Consider the following 18,284-nt stretch of genomic DNA (forward strand, 5'->3'; position numbering starts at 1 on the left):
GTTGAAAATCAGGTTTTCATGTTTTAAATCATTTTTTGAATCATTATTTTCATTCTTCCCACTCTCCAGTAACCAGCAGAAGTCTGACAGTTCTTTCTCTCACAAAAATAAATACTCCATATTATAAAGGGCAAATAAATATTCCATATTATAAGGGGCTTTAAAAAATTTTTTTTTAGGTAGTAGAAGCATGAAAGCACTCACTTGAGAAGAGCAAAAGCGTCTTAATGGAAAAATCACAGCTAGAGTTAGGTGACGATAGAAGATAGAGTTAGAGTTGGCCCCGTTGTAAGCCCACTAGACAGGGTAGTTTCTGTGTATAGCAAGGCACTTCCCTCCATGTTAATTACTGCATCCCAAAGCTACACCCTTTTTCAACTTTCACTTTCCAAATAGATTTATTTTCTAAACTGCTCCATATGCCATATGTGAAATGTAATCCTATTGGAGGTATAGCTCTGGGGGTGCCCAGCATGTCCAACTATTGGAAGGAAATGGCTTGCTAAGGGGCAGGAGGAAGGGCTGGCAGAAGCTCTTTTATCTGACCTTTGCCTGCCTCTGCCACCCACAGTTGTTGAGCTACTCTAGGGAGGAAGGTAATAAGCAGGTGCCTTATGATTCATGATATACTACTACTCAAGTCATTATAGTAGCCAGTTCTTTATTGATACTGACTCTTCTGCAACACACTAACATGGATGTTGATTTTCTTCTTGCATAGGAAGCTTCTTTTGAATATCTACAAAATGAAGGGGAGAGGCTGCTCCTAGAAGCCATGGATGAGTTGGAAGTTGCTTTTAATAATACAAATGTTCGCACTGACTGCAACCACATCTTCCTCAACTTTGTGCCCACAGTCATCATGGACCCATCAAAGGTACATTTCTCCTTAGCTTCTCTTCCAGCACCACCAAACACAGGCAGAGAGATTCATCCATATTTATTTTCACTTGGACCTGGAAACAGGTACTCTTGATCAGCTAGTTGAGCCCTTAATCTTTAAGGTTTACAGAGTGCTTGTGAGACAGGGTTTCCAGAGGGTGTCAGAAATTTGATATAGCCCCTGAAAGCAGACCTCAAAACAGAAGATGGTATGCTGTTATCTTGCTGGTAAGCAGTACAAAAACATAAAATCTCTTTCTGTTAATCCATTGGTATCTGCTCCATGATATTTGTCATCACAGTGGTCCTGTTTTTATATAATTCCCTAGGATTTCTCATCTGGAATAGCTTCACTATTATTGGGCCTTTTGGCAAAACTGCTGCTGGTTTGCACAAAATGTTACTTACCTGGTGGCCTTAGGGAGGCAGTGCACCTTCCCAATGTGTCTAACCTGTTTATCTTCAGTATTTTTCCACAGGGAGGGGATTTGTTTGATAAGGAATTTTCACATGTATTATGTATATTTTCTATCCTGAGGTTCTATTCTAAAATCCATTCCATATAATTTAGGGAAGGAAAACAGGGTGACTCTGAACTTGACCTTCTATCCCAGGTGTAATAAATACAAGCCGCTCTCTGTTTGTATTCCCTCTAACCTTGTTCTGCCGTGGTATTGTGGAATTTCGTTAGGAGAATCAAGTATCCCCCTTTCTCAAGATCATTTGTAGGCATGGACTTTTGCTTTTTTGAACTGAATTTCTAAGACCTGGAAAATCATTTTCTGCTGTTTTTCTTCAAGACTCCGAAACAACTGATAGGTTGCTTTAGCCTATCAAGAAAATCAAGGACCACTCACTGAGTATCAAGTTTCATCACCTAGTTTAGGTAAAGGTCTCCTAAGCATTCTGGGACTGATGAGGCTAGAAATCTGAGAACATGGCCAGGTCACTGTATAACTATATATATTTTCAGATTTGACTTACCATTTCTCAGTAAGTTTTTCTTATATCTGCCGCTCTGCTTCCACTCTAAATACTCATACACTCTAACTATGCCTTTCCAGTCATAGAGAGCTGTCAGTTTCCTCTATGTAGAGAACGTTGGCTTTTTTTAACCTCAAGAACAGAACAGATGATACCTTTAGGTTAACAAGCAAGTCAGCTCTTTGAAATCCATTCTTTTTTTTTTTTATATGACTTTATTTATTTATTTGACAGAGAGAGAGCAAGAGGGGGAACACAAGCAGGGGGAGTGGGAGAGGTAGAAGCAGGCTCCCCACCAAGCAGGGAACCCAATGCAGGACTTGATCCTAGGACCCCGGGATCATGACCCAAGCCAATGGCAGACGCCTAACAACCGAGCCACCCAGTTGCCCTCAAAATCCATTCTTTTTTTTTTTTTTTTAAGATTTTATTTATTTATTTGAGAGAGAGAGAGTGAGAGAGAGCATGAGCAGGGAGAAGGTCAGAGGGAGAAGCAGACTCCCCATGGAGCTGGGAGCCCGATGTGGGACTCGATCCCGGGACTCCGGGATCATGACCTCAGCCGAAGGCAGTCGTCCAACCAACTGAGCCACCCAGGCGTCCCCCTCGAAATCCATTCTGATCTAAGATTCTGTGAAGCAAAACAGACTGCAAGGGTAGCACATACTTCTGAAGGACCATAATAGAAGGGTGGTAGAAGATATTTTTGATATTTTCTAAGTTGAAGAAGTATTTTAGAAAGATACTTCATTTAAGAAAACGTTAATTTTGAGTAGCATGTCCTAGCTGTCTACAGCTGTATTGGGAGAACAAGATTTCACTTTAGAATATCAACAAGGAAAAATCCCATCTGAGGCCATTTGGTTAAAACAGCTTGTCTAAACCTGAAAACTAGGAGCAGTAAGCTGCCTTTGTATAAGCCTTAGAGAAACTATGGAACATTTGCCTCATCTACTTAAATCCCAGTTGGACTTGGCAATGACCAAGGTTCAGAGCTCTGTTTAGAGAGAGCATTCTAGCCCCACCTACAAATCGCCTCTTTTTAATTTGTGCAGTTTACCAAGCAGCATATATTATTAAGTTTAATAAAATTGTATTGGAAAAAGCTCATGGTGGTAATTGCTATGATGATTTAAGGTCCTGTAAGTGCAATGAAACATAGTTACCATGCATATAAATGCTACTTAATAGCTGTTTAACTAGAGATTTTATTCTTATTTGGGGCTTTCTCTTAAATCCCATGGCTTGTAATTTTAGATATTGCAGATCTTTGATAGAGAATATGAATATAATTGGGAAAGGTGTAGAGAGTTGCACAGATTTGGGTGTTGTGAGCTAGAGAACCCCACTCCCATGCTGCGCTGGCATGAAATTGTCCCTGACTTGTTCTAAGCAAGAGTAGGGTTGGAAGAAATTATCTTTCCTTTCATAAGGAATACATGTAGTCCACATCTCCAGAAACCAGCACCTTTTTCCATCCCTTCTTTCCCAAAGATGGGCAGACCTGAAAACAGGTTCTAGTTACAAGGTGTTTAAGTTTTGTGCGTGGTGATGTGTCTGTGACAGATTGAGGAATCTGTGCGGAGCATGGTAATGCGCTATGGAAGTCGGCTGTGGAAATTACGTGTCCTCCAGGCAGAACTGAAAATCAACATTCGCCTGACGCCAACTGGAAAAGCAATTCCCATCCGCCTCTTCCTGACCAACGAGTCTGGCTATTACTTGGACATCAGTTTGTATAAAGAGGTGACTGACTCCAGGACAGCACAGGTACAGTGGTCAAGCAGGCTCCCCAGAGTTTTGATTGGGTCCTAAAGATGAGCTCCCTGTCCTTGTTATGGAAGATGCAGACTCACGTTTCCCATTGGTTCATGTCAGGGGGTTACCCCCTGTCAGCAATGGTCACATAAATTTGAAAAACTTCATTTGCCTTATAAGATGTGCCTGTGTTGTTACATACTGATGAGCCCTAACAGACGCCAAGTGAACCTGATTCCAGAGGTAATTCTGCAATTTAGGGTTCTTTTTAGGAGGGCTCTTGAGCTACCTGAACTGTCTGGTATGGTCTGGTCTGATCTGTCCTGTTTTCAGCCCAGATAGTCTACTCATTGGGAAGGAAAGAAAAGAGAATTGTTAAAGTGTGTCACCAACTTTCATTTTTAAAAAGGAAAATTTCATATAATACCTTGAACAATGTCAAGCCATGACTTTATCATATTTACCCATTGTTACTCCATTTACACTTTTCCTTCAAAGAGCTCGGTGTATTATATATCTATAAAAGAGCAAAGTAGCAAACTTTAACCACCTTTTCAGGTAGGAAAAACAAGACTGTGAAAATGGAGGATGACTCTTTCAGTAGATTGATTCTGTCATAATAGAGAATTCCTTTTTTTTAATTAACATATAATGTGTTATTTGCTTCAGGGGTATAGGTCTTGATTCATTGGTCTTAAACAATTCACAGCACTCACCATAGCACATAACCTCCCAAATATCCATAACCCAGCTACCCTCTTCCTCCCTCCCGACCCCCCAGCAACCCTCAGTTTGTTTCCTGAGATTAAGAGTTAGAGAATTCTTCTTAATCTATGTTACCACCTTCATTTCTAAATATTTGTGCCATTTGCTATGATACTGGATTTAGATTGGTTTGCCCATGGCTCACATATTCTTTTTTTTTTTTTTTTAAAGATTGTATTTATTTATTTGGCAGATCACAAGTAGGCAGAGAGGCAGGCAGAGAGAGGAAGGGAAGCCGGCTCCCTGGTTAGCAGAGAGCCAGATGTGGGTCTTGGGATTATGACCTGAGCAGAAGGCAGAGGCTTAACCTACTGAGCCACCCAGGTGCCCCATGCCATGGCTCACATATTCTTAAGAACCAGGATGTTATTTTAGGTTTTTGGCCTAAACTTGGGAAGTGCATTTCTTCTGGTTAAAGGATGGCCTTGCTCCAGTGTGTGTACGCCAAGATCTCTGTTTGTTCTATGTGTTAGGTACTGGGAAGAGATTGTAGGTCTCTTGTTTTTATCTATGTCCTTTTAAGTCCAGGAATAGCAGCAAGAGAAGACATTTTTGCCAGTATTTTGAAGGTGAATTTTAAAAATTTGAGTTTGGATAGTTGTCAGAGTGACCTTTCATTTTGTGCTTTGATTCCCAGTTAGATGGCCAGAGAAATCTATCCAGTGAGAAGTGAACAGTTAAAACAGAGAGAGAGAGAGAGTGAGCACAAGAGTGCACAGGGTGAGCAAGAGAAAGAGTATACAATAATTTTTGCTGCATTTGATGTTTTTCAGGACAACCTTAAAGACATTTTCAGTCAAAGCTTTCTGTGGTCAGGGATATTTTTAATTAACTTCTACAATGGCTTCAAGGCAGGTCTATTCTTGTGAAAAATAAGATGGCCACTTGAGATTTTAATGTTTTTGATAAATATGTTTGTTCTTCATAACTACCTTTTTTTTCCTTTCTTTCATTAGAAAGCTCTTAGAGTTCCCTCATTCTGGCTCTTGATGGCACAAGGGCATGAAAGGCTCAGACACATTCAGTCAGGATTTAGTCCTATGCATGGCACAGAATAAGCACTCATTAAGTATCTGAAAGAATGAGTGAGCTACCTTTTGCCTGAGGGAAAACCCCTATGACCTTGGGTCCTGCATATTAGGAAGCCCTGAAGGAAGAGGTCTCCCTCAGGCTCTTCAGCTGAGGGAGTCCAGCAGCCACTGAGGGGCCCAAGAGCCCCTGGCTAGAGGAAGAAACCAGCAAAAGGAACAGCCTTCTGCTCTGCTTTGGTGCTCTTAATGTCTGCCTGATGCTTATTGCCAATTTGTCCCCCCCCCCATTTTTGTTCTAGTGAGTCATTGTGGAAATCTAAAATAATGTAGAACCCCGTGTATCATTCATTCATTTGTTCATTGGTGTAACATTGATTGACCACCTATAGTGTGTCAGGCAATAATGGATTCAAAGATAAAAAGTAATCTCTACTCTTGAGAAATTTACATTGGGGGGAGGAAGACAGATAACTAGTTTCTCTGTAGTATGATTATGATTTATGCTATCATAAAACAGGTATAAAGTTCTAAGGGAGCAGACTTATAGGATCAGAGATCGTTTTCCAAGAGAAGCCCTGTGGATGGCTCCTGGGGAAAGTTGTATGATATATAAAATATATACATGTTTTCATGAACTTGTAAACCATATACTTACTACCCATTTTTAACTCCTGTGTCCATTATAGTAGAAAGTGGAATTATTGTAGCTAGCTGATCATTCAGTAGCATCCGTTGCCCTCAACCTCTTGCTCAGCACTTCGTTTATTTTTTATGACAAAAAGAAGCAAGGTTGACTGGCTTGAGCTTCATTTTGTTTCATTTTCCTGGTAAAGTCTTTGTGTTATTAGCTGTACTAAACACTGATGTCAGCCAGTCATAGTGGGAGAAGAGATTTGGGTAATCCATTGCCTATGGATTTCCAAGTGTAGTATAAAGGAGAAAGTATACATTTTTAAATGACCTTTATTAAGATACAATTTACATATAAAATGCACTTATTTAATGTATATACTTCATTCTGAAATTGTATATACCTGTATAACCACCATCACAGTCATTATAGAGAACATCTTCACACCCCTAAATGGTCTCGTATTTTCTTCTGCGGAATCAAAGATAGTCACTAGCCCCAGCCCTAGGCAACCTTACTCATCTGCTTTCTATTATTATAGGTAAGTTTTGCCTGTCCTAGAATTTCATATAAATGAAATTAGACACTGTGTACAATATATCTGGCTTCTTTTGCTCAGTATAATATTTCTGAGATTAATCTATGTTGGGTAGACAATGGGTGGTATGTTCCTCTTCATTGCTGAATGGTATTCTGTTTTATGGATATACCCTAGACGTACCCAAATTTTTATTTGTTTACCTCTTGATGGACATTTGAAGTTCTGTTTTCCAGTTTGGGCTACTATGTATAAAGCTGCCATAAGAACATTGATTTACAAGTCTTTGTGTAGATACATATTTTTTTTCTCCTGGGAATATAGAAGAGTGTAATTACTGGGTCACAGGAAGGGTATGTTTAACTTTATAAGAAAGTACTAAACTGTTTGCCAAAGTAGTCCTACCATTTTAAATTCCCATCAGCAGTGAGTCTACCTAGAGGGCTTTCTCCAGTCCCTTTTCTCAGTTCACATAATTATGTTGCTTAACTAATGACCAGCCTCCCTTCATTCCACCTTGGCAAAAGTGAGTCTCAAACTCTGTACCCATGGCTCTTGTCTTTGCTAATAGACAGGAAGCAGCAAGAACCTGCTGCTTTTACTCCTTTTTCTTATTTTGATTCAGTTTAATTCCTCTGAGTCCAATTTTCTTTTTCTTTTTTTTTTTAAGATTTTATTTATTTATTTATCATAGAGAGAGCACAAGCAGGTAGAGTGGCAGGCAGAGGCAGAGAGAGAAGCAGGCTCCCTGCTGGACAAGGAGCCTGAGGCGGGACTCGATCCTAGGACCCATGATCTGAGCCGAAGGCAGTGGCTTAAGCGACTGAGCCACCCAGGATTCCCAAATTCCTTATTCTAACACACTGACCTCACTTAACACTTTGCTTTCTTAAAACATTGCTAATTCTACCTCCTACCCAGTGACTTTGACCATGAATCATGTGGAATAGGACTGGAAGCTCCCTTCTTGGGGTTGTAAGCCGCCCAAGACAATTTTTGCCCACTATAGGACCTGACTGACAAGTCAGTAGAACATACTTGTTCCTCTGAGGGAGGAGGCTAAGGATTCACTTACCTAAATGTTGTCCAGGGTTTGGGAAAGTACTCAATTCTGTTGTTAAGCCTATATGTCATGTTCACAAATCTGTTCCTTAATGGTCTATTTTAGACCAGCTTATCTGTTTTAGACCAGAATAGATATGTGGGTTTACACACATACCCTTATTTCCCACATTTGTATTCACTATGTTGGGAGTCTATATTTTATGTATTCATGCATAAAGTGCCTAATTTAGTGTCATACAGCGCCTGGGCACTCAATAGATATTAACTGAATTGAAATAATGGCATCCCTTGTAAATATTCATAAGCAAATAAAACTACCTAAATAAATGGAGTATGAAGTACTCTTCTAGAAATGTTTGAGTTAAAGTGATTAAAAACTGGTGTGGCTATTTCATTATGTGACAATATAGGTATTGCAGGAGCGATTCAGTAGTTGCAGACATAGTATATTGGGGAGATAAATATATATATCTATATTATATGAATATATATAATAACACATTTATTTTACTATAGGCTATATCTTATGAGCTAACAAGAACAGACTAGCTAGATGGGTGGCTGAAATCCATTTCTGGCAGAAATCTTTGAATCATTCTGTGGCTAATAACACTTAAAAAGCACCTTCTAATCAAGTAGACTAAGCACAGATAATAGGTTAGAGCCTTGACCTGGCCTTCTGCTGTTGGGGAGAGAGCAAAATTCTCTTCAGTGCATAGCTGTTTCTCAACTTAAATGTGAGGACTGCTCAGACTTGTTAGCTGACATACTTCATTTCTGAGTATATGAAATTCAAGTCACTTTCAAAGGCAAGCATTGTCATTCTGTCTCTGAGATGTGAAATTTACACTGTGCTTTCTTGTTGATTTCAACTAATCCAAAATCGAGAGCAGCCCATGGTGTGTCATTGGTTTCATACCATTTTTTGGAGTTGGATCATCTGTGGAGAAGTGAGAACACTACCCAATGTGTAAAGGCATGTCTTAGCTACTCAGTCCACCAAAAATGTGTTTCAAGAAATAACATCTATGAGAAAAGCCCGTCTAGGCAGCTGATTTTATTCTCTGTCTGTTAACTCCCCATGCCATTCTCTTTCTCCTGCAGATCATGTTTCAGGCATATGGAGATAAACAGGGACCATTGCATGGAATGCTAATCAATACTCCATATGTCACCAAAGACCTGCTTCAATCAAAGAGATTCCAGGCACAATCCTTGGGGACAACATACATATATGATATCCCAGAGATGTTTCGGCAGGTAAAGGGGGCTACCTGAAGGCAGCTTAGCCTGGAATGGGGGCACTCACAAAGGGCAGGAAATATCTTAACACTACTCTCATTTCTATCTCGTTTGGGATTTGGTGACCGCCAACTCCAATATTGGGTAGTTCTTTATGAATTAACAGGGAATTGTGAGGATAGAAGCCTCTGTTGAGTAGAAGAAAGTAAACTGAGATAGCATGCTTGTGATGGTAATTTATAATGACCTGTGTGAGGAGTTATGTTTGGGTATGTATCTCCTAAGCCCGTAATCAAATTATGGATGTTAAAAAAGAGATTTGAAACTCTTACTCTCTTTTTCCTATTTTCCAAGATAACCCAGGTCTTTAGCTGATAGCCTAGGTTAATATGATGAGAATCAATACCAATAACATATACAAATGGATATAGTGTTCATGATGCACAGTTTAACGTATCAATTCTTTTGTGGGAGATTTATTATAGCCGAATAAAAACTAGTGTGAGAAAAATACGACATTATGATTCTCATCCTTTATACGAAAATAAATTCCTTTGATCTGTATGGTGAATCATCTCTGTGCTGCAGATTTTTCTTCCATCAATGGAAGGCAAAAAAAGTACATCCACAGCAGAAAATGCAACATACAAAGTATCAAAAGAATATTGAATTTGTCCTTAAAAAAAAAATCTATGAATATAAGATTTTTCCACATCTCCTAGTCAGTACTACCAGTATTACCACACTTGAATTTTAATAAAGTAATATATGTGGCCTTGGTAAATAGACTGTCTGTAATTTCTCTATTAGTCACAAGTACAAGAGATTTCCTTTATGTAGTCATTTGTTTACAAGTTCTCTCTCTAGAAACATAGCTATCTTCATTTAGTATTACCAGCATTATTAGCCTACAAGTTGAGTTTTGGTTCTGTTCCCCAGTGTCGGAACTATAAATAGAAATGTCATTCTATATAATTCTCCCTATAGAATAGACATAAACACTGTGATTGGAACATGTAGGTATAAATGCATCATATTGCCTTTAAATGTTGCTTTGAGACAAGCAAAGAAACAACTAGTTGCCACTTCAGGAGGTATTTGTTTTGGTAGTACAGAAGTTAGAAATGAAAATTATAATGGTTTTTAAGTGGATTGGTGTGTCTGTTTTCTCAGATTTGAGCAAAATTGATCTGCACATTTACAAATAGTCCTATACCCCTCATGAGCTAATTTCTTCATGAGGGCCGATAGATCTGAAAAGGCATTAGAAAGAGGATACTTCCCCTGAACCGCTAGTAGAAACTTTATTCTTGCCTTCTTGGGTTTTCTTTGTTATTAGCTAACTGTCATATCACTTTTCCTAGAGGCTAAGGATTTCTTTTTATTTATTTATTTATTTATTTTTCTATTCCTCTAGGAATTTTTCTTCCATTTTTAAAAAAGAGGGATTAATGCTACTTAGTTTTTTATTTTAATTTTCCTGCGGGGGGGGTGGTCAGGTCTGTCTGTTAGGTCTGTTGTGTTTGTTACTGCTCTTGTGCTGATTCATTATCAATCAGCAATTTGACTTTGTTGGAAAAGTGCCTGCTTTTGACATGTGAAAACATTATGTGAAAAATAATTACAGATCTGTTTTTTAACTGAGACTGAGAGCTGTAGAATTTGGCCTAATGCTTCAATGCTCAGCAGAACACTGGGAAAGGAAAGAGCAAAATTAGAATGACTAAAACTTAGCATTTAATTTTGTGTATGCTGAATTGCTCATTGTCACTGATGAGTCAAACTTTTCTCCTCTGCTAGTCTCTGATCAAACTCTGGGAGTCTATGTCCTCTCAGGCATTTCTTCCATCACCACCCCTGCCTTCTGACATGCTGACATATACGGAGCTCGTGTTGGATGATCAAGGTCAGCTGGTCCACATGAACAGGCTTCCAGGAGGAAATGAGGCAAGTAGCTGAGTTCCCTTCCCCCTTTCCTTATCTCTGTGACCACTGGTAGCAGCTTTCCATGGAGGTGGTCATTAAAGAGCGTTAATTTAGATGCTACATAGGTAGCACGGTAGAGGTAGAGGTCTTTGGGGAGAGAATATTGACTGGATATCAAGGAATTATTAATTTTTAGGTGTGATAATATTTTTAAAATGTTGTTACAGTTTTGCTTTCTAAAAAAGAATGATGTGTTCTGTTGGACATACCTATTTAAAATAGGTATAGGTGAAATGATCCAATGTCTAGGATTTGCTTCAGAGTAATGGGGGGTGAGTGTGGGACTAGAGGAAACAAGATTGTTCATGAGTTATTAATCAAAGCTAGATAATATATCCGTCAGAATAGAGCATTTTCTCTTTTCTTGTATATACTTGAAATTTTGAAATTCATCTACAATAAAAACAGTTAAAATATTGTTTTGCTTGATTTTTTTTCTTATTTGAATGCTTACATACTAGTATACCTTTTTTGGCATGTTTTCTGTGCTTGGGTAAATTGATCTGATGCTGTTACGATCATGGTAAATATAATCTTAAAGGGACTCAATCAGAACCAGGGATTTAAACATAAAAGAAAGTAGCAGAAGCCCATTTCTGATAGTTATCTAAGAATGCATTTTCTGGTATTGGAATCCTTTCTCTTATGGGACACTGTTAATAATGATATAAAATTGTATTCTGCCCGAGGGCCTATGGTCCTCTTCATCCTGATTTTTACTAATCTTTCAATGTGCAGTTAAAATCCAAATAACAAAAGTAATACACCTAAAAAGAGATAGGTTTTTATTTCAACCTTAGTTAGAATCCCTAAATAAATCTCATTCTGTAGAAAGAGTAATCTTTACCTGGGTATTATTCATAAACATACTGGGTAGACTAGACCTTTGGAGGTGATATGTGGTATTTTCCAGTTTGTGCACTATCTTTTTCAAAAAATGTTACTGTATATATACAAGGTGTGTGCTGTTTCAGTAAGTACACCAATAGATGCCAAAAGTAGATGAATTGGTATTAAGATGGATGCAAGCATTGGACCAGATGGAGAATGTCAGACTCCAGGAGTCCTTCTAATCTACCGCCTCAACAAATAGCAAAGGCAAGAGGTGAAGGAGGAAAGATGCATAGAATTTTGACGAGAATAGATATACACTCGTTAACACACAAAGTTGAAGCAGAGGTTTGTGCCATGGGGTAGCTTCTCTGCAGTGAGCCCCTCAACAGCAAAGAAAAGCTTCATTGTGCTAGACTTACATTCTGATTCATTGAACAGTGTAGTCTTTAGGAATGGAAGGCACCCTTGTGAACATGGGGCTGGGAGAGAAAGGGTTTTAACTAATGTAATTAAAACAAAAAAATGAGATTTTTGGCCATGTGAAAGCTAGCAGCGCTGCTATGTGAAACCTCTTGCCATGATCTTTCTCTTCTGCTTTCTCTCTGCTCTCATTCTGTGTTTGAGCGAATGGAGACTAGGGGAATAGTGAAGTCCCAGAGGGACAGAGCTCTGTTCTTGCTGAAATTACAAGCACAGAGCTGCCTGGGCATGAACATGTAGTGTTTACTCTGCCAGTATGAATACAAATAGTCTTATTATACGGGACTCTGTACCCAAAGACCACATACATACACACACACACACACACACACACACACACACACAAGAATAAAAAAAATTAAAGGTTTTTTTTAACCCCTTTAAGACCCAACAAACCTGGGTGGAAAAGGGATGTCTTAAACAGCTGCAAGGTAGTCAGTCTGGGGGCCTGATGTTTCTCTTTACCCAGGGCTTTAATAATCTTGAAATCGAGAAATCTGATTGTATTTGAATTTTTTAATTTGTTTTTATTTATTTATTTTGCTTTTTGTTGGGTTTCCCTTCTTGTTCTACTCTTTTCTCTCCTTAGTTGCCTATTTTCTTTGTTCTCTTTTCCTTTTCTTCAAAGGATTGACTCGGATTGAGGTGGAGTGGTTAGCTTGCTGTTTCTGAGTCTTTGAGCTCGGGAGGAGTGAGACTGATGTTCTTTGGTGAGCATTTAGTAACTAATGCCCGGGATGGCTGGTGAAGTCAGTCGGTGGCTGTAGCTAGATTATAGAGCATTGCGCAACAGAAATGAGGTTGGGGTATTAGTATCAAGCTCCGTTACCAGTAGCTTGCGCATACAATGGTGCATGTCCGCTGAGAAACTGACCAATCTAAAGATGGAGTTTCAGCCCTCTGAACTCTGAGGGACAGCTGGCCCTAAGAGATGACGAGGTGTCAGTGGGATGTATTTCCTCATGCTGAGCCCAGTTTTATCAGAGCAAGTTGACTTTCAGCTCTTGCAGTTTAATTTTCTTTGGCCAAAGAGACAAGTTTGTCATGAACCTGGCACTCTCCGTATTACCCTGAGAGTGATGTGAAGGGAAAGAAAAGAGCTCATGCTGATGAGATTTGGAGCAAATCTGTCCTGTCCCAAAGAGAACGGGCATCTGAACAGAGCCTTGAGAAATAGTTTTATTAAAAAAGGAATAAAAAATTGACCTGTTAATGTTCTGAGAGCCAAGGCTTCATGTAAATGCATTGATGCTACATGGACATTAAATCATCATAATGTGGTGTTCTCCAAAGGTGACGGCTCTACCAGGTCATCATTGTGGGGATACTGCATTACTTTGAAGGATTGGAGTTGCTGAGTTTAAAAGCTAGCACATGGATATAAGGAATGAAGGTAAAACAAGAGCTTCCTGCAGAGTTCCCCCATGAATCGAGACGCTTTTCCCCATAATCAAATGGAGAAAACCTGTACTTATCAGACCACCGACTGTATGGGTGGCCAGGCTTTCTTCCCTGTTTTTTTTTTCCCCCCAGGACAGTAAATAGGTAAGATGGTGATGGGACCAGGACTTGGAACAATTGAGTTCCGTTTAGTTTTAGGTAACTTGTTTGCCATTTGAGAAAGAATATTGGCTGTTTCAGCAGAGATGTGACCTGCATTTTGAACATTGTACCCATGTTAAAAGCACACGAAAGAGAGATTTTCTGATGTGGTGTTAGCCACTTTCTCCTCTCTGTTTTCCTAGTTGTCCCTTCCCCATCAAGAAAGATGTAACTGAAGGCATGCCACCTTATTCATGATGCAAGTATAAGAACAACATTTTTCTCATTGTCAGGTTTGAATGGCATTGCATTTAGTATGAATTTAGAGTAGGAATAAAAGAGATGTAGACCAAATCTGTGAACTGTGTTACTTGCAAATAGCTCCAAAGATGAGTTGTCTAGGGCTTTTTTTTTTTTTAATAGTTTCAAGTAAAGATGAAAATTGTGAAAAATGTGATTGCAACATGGACTAAACGTATTTCAGCTCTAGCGGCTATGATACTACAGTGATGGGCATCGTATGTAAATACACAGTAGATGAATGTGTGCTGTTGAGCCTGGATGCAGAGGAAATGCTGCCAACCAACCGTTCTACTTTTACTGCTTCTCAATTTTGGAGGAATTGTTTTCATTTTCCTGCCAGTTTGCTAACCTGTTTTGATCATTTGGTGGAAGCTGTAATTGCAGGTGGGAACATCTCGAGTAACAGTTCACAATCCACTGCGGCTGCTTTTCACGCTAAATCCTGTTATTAAAAGGCTCAGGCTAAGATCAAGCCAAAGGTGGTAACGGACTTGACAGAGAACAACTTAACTTTGCCTGGTATAGGACAAAGAAAACACTAGCCTCCTTGAGACCATGGGGTTTTTTTGTTCTGAAATGTCACCAGCATTCTTTTATTATATTTCCTTTAACTCCTGTGTGAACTAGATCATGAATCTCTAAATGGGGCAGTGATGAAAGATGTGATAGGCAACTTGTGTAGCACTTCCGGTGTGGACAGAAGGTAGCATCTTGTTTTCCTTACTCTTTCAGCAAGTGGGCTTTTTGACAACACAGACCCTCCCTCTCATCTCTTCTGTCGTAATGAGAAACTGAGATGAGAAGAGTCTCTGTTTAGAAGCAGTTTTAATAATTAGGTACAGGGTGTGAATTCCAAAAAGGACCAGTAAGGAAGGACTGGAATTCTTGCGTGGTATTAATTTCTTTCCTTAAAGTTTTTCTGGGAGATAAGCGTATTCCAAATTGAATGCCATTTGATGATCACCTTCGCGCACACTACCACACTTAAGAATTGTAGTCACTGCCAGGCTTCATTTCTTCAGACGGGCACTAGGTGTCAGGGTTTTTCCTTCTCAGCACCTTGGCATTTAGACCAGCCTCTGGAATTGCCCTCTGTGGTGAGGCAGATCCAGTAGTATCCTAACCCCTTTTTTTCAGTTGGTATGGTGGGCTTGGCCTGGTGTTCCTCCAGTATGCGATTGCATTTATATATTTATATAAATATTTATATATATATATCTTTTCAGGCAGAGATCTGGTGAACACCTTACTGTATCATTGCTTTACATATTTTTATAGGAAACGTTTTTTTTAGGAAGAGGGTGATTGAGGAGGGAAAAATAGTGTAGATTAAAGTTTAAAGACTGATTGCCATCATGACTGGTATCTTTTATGCTCTTGGGGTGGAAGGGTAGGGATGGTGGGAAATAGGAATTTGGTTCTAGAACTGCTCAGCCTTGCCCATAGTTAATTGTTGGCAACGTTTTGATGTTCAGTTTCAGCAAGGTGTAAATGTCTGTAATTTTTGTATTATAAAATATTTCAAACTTATAGAAAAACATGGAGAGTGATATGACAAAAACCCCTGCATCTACTGACTGCTTAAACAGATTTTATCATTTTGACACTGCTCCTCACTTTTACGTTGTAATCCTTTGAAATCTCTCATCGGAGTATAAAAACAAAAAAAAAATTTAGGAGTTAGTAGGGGAAAGAAATTGGTAAGCTTATAGAAGCCTAAAAGATTGGAAGAAATTAATTAGTAGATCCATTGTGACAGTTTTTAGGCTGGAGCGCTTAACCCAAAGGACCTTTTATTTTAGAAAAAACACCATAAGCCTCTGTCTGAATTCAGTTGGTTGATGTTTTCTATGCTCTCAAAGGAATTGTTTGGGTTTTCCTGGACTCAGATTCTAGTGGAACCTATTATTCTTTGAAACTGTGACTGGAGAAGTGTGTGTATGTTTGTGGGCTTCAGTCCATTCCTCATGCACACAGAACCCAAATATTTTTCTAGTTTAATATTAGACTTTTGTATATTGTTTTACTCAATTTAACCTCAGAATAGCTCCATGAATGTGAAGCTAATTTGGATGTGCTTTTGTTTCATTCTTTGGAAATCAGTTTACCTTTTCATGCTGGGTGTAGAAATTGAGTCCGTGTCAATCTTTTAGATATGTGTTGGAGAAGAGGCATATTTGTATTGCGTATGCTGAAGGTGAGCTTTGAAATAGACCTGAAGAAGGCAGATCTGAAAAACAGCACCGTGGTCTGTGCACTGATTGTTCAAGTTATGGAAAGAGACTAATGGTCCTTGCCACCAATCTATCGCTGAAGATGGGGAAATGTTTGTAAGTGCTTTGAGATCCTCCGCAGAAAAGTATCACACACCGCTGATTACATGTAAACATTCATAATTTGTGCTTGTCTTATTTTTCATCAAGGGCTTCCAAAAAAAAAAAAGAAAGAAAGAAAGAAACCCCACACTTTAATCCTCTTTAATCCTTTTAGGCTTAACAAGATAGGAATTTCAAGTACAGAAAAAGACAGGTTATGAAATATGTGGTTAAGATAGTTCTATTTAAAATTACTATTTTACCCTCTTTCTAAGTGAGCATGTTTGGTTATGAGTCTTTGTTTAAAATAGTCCTCACAACCAGAACTGAGCCCCTCATTAGAAAAATATTGAGGCTGGGGCGCCTGGGTGGCTCAGAGGGTTAAAGCCTCTGCCTTCGGCTCAGGTCGTGATCCCAGGATCCTGGGATCGAGCCCTGCATGGGGCTCTCTCCTTGGTGGGGAGCCTGCTTCCTCCTCTCTCTCTCTCTGCCTGTCTCTCTGCCTACTTGTGATCTCTCTCTGTCAAATAAATAAATAAAATCTTAAAAAAAAAAAAAAAAAGAAAGAAAGAAAAATATTGAGTCTAATTTGGAAAGCTATGTCTTCCTGCCACGAAATAACTTCTAATGAATTTCTGACACTGTTCTTTTGGGATCATATCCTTTGCTTTGTTTTTTTCCTTCAAATTTTTATTAAAATTCCAATTAGTTAACCTAGAGCGTAGTGTTATTTTCAGCATACAACACTCAGTGCTCACTACAAGTGCCTTCCTTAATCGCCATCACCTATTTACTTCGCATAGAACTTTTCTTAGAATTCCTTCTGAGTGATTACTATGTACTGGAGACTTTTCAACAGGTGGATTAGTTCATTTGACTTCATTATTAGCAAACAAAGGCCCAATGAATTAGACTGACTGAAAATCCTAAAGTATCCATTGGCCAACTACCGCAGATCTCATGGAGGGCTCCTCAGTCCCCTTCAAAAGTCAGTCCTAGGGATAGCCTTGAACAAAAGAAGGTACTTGCCAGCATTTTTACTCACTTTAAGTTTTAAGATTTTACTGAAAAAGGATGTGATATAGTACCCTATGTCAAGCAACTTTACAGCTCCAACTGCAGGCAATAATGAACATCAGGAAAGCAACAGATGATACCAGAGGATGAGGTGTAGCATGGAGCATCAGAGTTCGACATCCGTTTATGTGATTAACAGGCCAGGCTTTTTGAACTGTAGTCGGCCAGCTTTCTTAATTTCCTTATCATCCAATTACTCCTGTGCTCCATTTTCAAATACCACCGGCTGGTATGTGCTCTATTTCATGTTTTTTTTTTTTTCTTTAAATTGGTATGTTTACTAAAAGCATTGTGTGTATATGCATAAAATTACTATAGCCTCATGTTTATAAATATTGCAGGGAGAGATAATTCCCCTGTTCAAAATTGTTGTTTCTAATCTTCAGTAATATTTTCAAGAAATTACCTCAGGGATGAAATTTTTTTGCTCCAAAAATGGTATTTTTCTTACCCTTTTATCGCTTTTTCGAAAGGTTGAGGTAAGTTTGTTCAGCCATTTTTGAATTATCCAAGCATGAAAAAGAGAGTTTTTCAGCTGTTAAGAAAATTGTTTTCAGCTCTTTTATGTGATCATACAACACTAGGCAACAGAATATGATATCCAGCAGATAATACAATATGGAAAGGCATTGACATTTTTTCAGCATGGTTTTTCTGAATGGCACAAATTATGTCAAATATCATATTGCCTTGTGGTTTAAAAAGGCACATTTTAACACCCATACAGTATTTTCTACTATTCCATCAGATATGTTTTTTTTTTTTTCGTGAGATTCTAACATGAGTTAATATTGTAATTATTTTTTGATAGTATCTAACTAAAAGTGAAGATTTAATATTCCATACAAGAT

General features: G+C 38.7%; 1 protein-coding gene across 11 annotated transcripts in view; it reads left to right on the forward strand.

Moving 5' to 3' along the window:
• The window catches only part of ACACA (acetyl-CoA carboxylase alpha), a 289,079-nt gene that overhangs the window by 185,959 nt on the left and 84,836 nt on the right, over window positions 1-18,284 (forward strand). For all 11 annotated transcript variants that reach the window (XM_044248459.1, XM_044248461.1, XM_044248460.1 and 8 more), the window contains 4 exons: window positions 722-877; window positions 3,433-3,636; window positions 8,759-8,914; window positions 10,697-10,843. In XM_044248459.1, the coding sequence (XP_044104394.1) occupies window positions 722-877; window positions 3,433-3,636; window positions 8,759-8,914; window positions 10,697-10,843 (663 nt within the window). The remainder of the gene's footprint in view (window positions 1-721; window positions 878-3,432; window positions 3,637-8,758; window positions 8,915-10,696; window positions 10,844-18,284) is intronic.

The sequence above is a fragment of the Neovison vison genome, chromosome 5, assembly GCF_020171115.1.
Source record: "Neovison vison isolate M4711 chromosome 5, ASM_NN_V1, whole genome shotgun sequence".
Taxonomy (NCBI): Eukaryota; Metazoa; Chordata; class Mammalia; order Carnivora; family Mustelidae; genus Neogale; species Neogale vison.